The following is a 2156-nucleotide window of genomic DNA, read 5'->3' on the forward strand; positions in this document are numbered from 1 at the left end:
TTTCGACTGTCAAATATATTAAAAATGTGTTTCTGAATATTTCTTTCTCAGGGCAGGAATCTCCGCAGTTATTACCATCAAAAAGGGAACAGAGAAGTTCATCAGGAGACGCTGGACGAAGCTTTACGCGTGGACAGAATCACCCCAGAATCCAAACAGTCTCCTCTGTGATTTCCAGTTTCCACAAAGGACCTAAAAATTCGTGAAAATGTATCAGAGTCTGGCCTTGTCCTCCAACCAGTCCCCGTACGCGCACGACGGCGGGAATTACATCCACCCCTCCGCCAGCTCTCCGGTCTACGTCCCCACCACCAGAGTCCCGGCCATGCTGCCCACGCTGCCCTACCTGCAGACCTGCGACTCGCCCCATCAGTCCCACGGCCTCGGCGGACCCCACGGCTGGCCTCAGACCGCCACGGACGGCTCTTCCTTCACGGCCAGCAGCCCTCATCCTTCTCACGGATTCTCCTACTCGCACGGCTCGCCGGTCAGCACCAACACGGGCCGGGACGCCGCCTACCAGAGCCCGCTGGTGCTGGGAAACGGCGCCCGGGCGGATCAGTACGGAGGCGCTCTGGTGCGCTCTGTTGGAGGCTCCTATTCCAGCCCGTACGCGTACATGAGCCCCGAGATGGCGACGTCCTCCTGGACACCGGGACCCTTCGAGAGCGGAGTGATCAACCTGCAGGGCCGGCAGGGCGGGCTGTCTGGGAGACGGTCCAGTCTGGGTAAGAACGGACCGAAAACCCCTTAAAGCCAAGTTGGGTTTTAGGTTTTATGGGAATAATCCTGAAAAGAAAGAAGCATTTTTAAATAACATGATTTTATTCTAGTGCTGCGTTGCGTAAAAACACGGATAAAATAAAACAGCTCTTATTTTTTTAGAACCCTCCTAAAACCGTGGATTTATTTTTAATATGTGCGTTTATTTTATTAATTTCCAGCGATTTTAAAAGAACAAAAACTCCCATGAAGGCGTTTTCCTGCAAATGCTGTAAATGATAAAGTGATCAGGATTTTACTTTGACTTTTAGTCTTAAAAAAACACCAAATACGAGTCAGGAATGGAATTAAATTCTGTTTTCTAACCGCCTTAATTCACCTTTTTATTGTTGGAATAAGCACAGATGTATAATTTAGAACATTTCTGGTTGTTGTAACTCTGAGAGCAGCTCGGCTCTTATCAGACGAGCTGTTATTTATTACAGGAGGCTGCGACGGCCACAGATTGAATCAAAGTCCTCTAAACAATCGCACATCACAGCCAAACAATACACATTCTTCAGAGAGAGGAGCCGCGAGAAACGATCAATTAGAATGTTAATTCAATCTGATGACGCGCTGATCAGTTGTCACCTGGATCAGACGCTCACGGTTCGCTCCTCAGCCTCTCTCGCACCTCCAGTAGAAACCTGTCAGGTACAAGAAATCTCATTTTGTCCTTTAATTAACGAGCGATAGCTGCTCCTTAATTAACACACAGACGGGCTCAGCAGTGAGGTCGGTTTACATCATTATCATGTTAATTTTATATAAAGAAAACAATCTGACATAATCTGATCATATATAGAATGGACTGGACTGGAGTGATGCAAACATATTTTTTTTGCATGAGTTATGAACATATTTTAACTTCTCTTGGCCTCCTGAGCAGAAATCTGTTGTTTGGCCCAGACAGGTACAGGTTCTACTGAAAGGGTGTTCACAGAAGACAAACAGTTTTTTGGTTTTGTTGTTGTTGTTGCTCTTATGGGCTTCTGACTTCTAGATCAAAACACAAAAATGAGATAAAAGAAGACTCAGGTTTTAGCTTTAATTTACTGCTTTTAAAATAATAAATAAATCATTTTTTTCATACTGAAAACCGAGACTGAGGTGTAAACAATCACTTATTTCCATTATAATCAATCCACCAACACAGTATTTAAATGTGTTTTTATCATATTTTGATCTGAAATCCTCCAAATCATCACTTTAATTCCTTATTTCCCCTAAAACCAACCAGCACTCTGCATTCAGGAGCTAAAATAGTGAAAATGTTGATTCATCTATAAGCTGATTAACTCTTTTTTTTTTTTTTTTACCATTTAAAACAAAAAACAAAAACAAAAAAACAACACTGCCAGTGTCTCAGGTGTGATATTTCCTCGTGTTCT

The 2156-nt window shown here is 43.6% G+C and overlaps 1 protein-coding gene across 1 annotated transcript in view; it reads left to right on the forward strand.

The window, feature by feature from the left end:
* The first annotated feature begins 208 nt into the window (after positions 1-208).
* Positions 209-2156, forward strand: part of gata5 (GATA binding protein 5) — a 7167-nt gene continuing 5219 nt past the window's right edge. Inside the window, exon 1 of the mRNA XM_008296120.1 lies at positions 209-728. Coding sequence (XP_008294342.1) covers positions 209-728 — 520 coding nt within the window. The remainder of the gene's footprint in view (positions 729-2156) is intronic.

The sequence above is a fragment of the Stegastes partitus genome, unplaced genomic scaffold (genome assembly GCF_000690725.1).
Source record: "Stegastes partitus isolate 25-593 unplaced genomic scaffold, Stegastes_partitus-1.0.2 Scaffold1101, whole genome shotgun sequence".
NCBI lineage: Eukaryota > Metazoa > Chordata > Actinopteri > Pomacentridae > Stegastes > Stegastes partitus.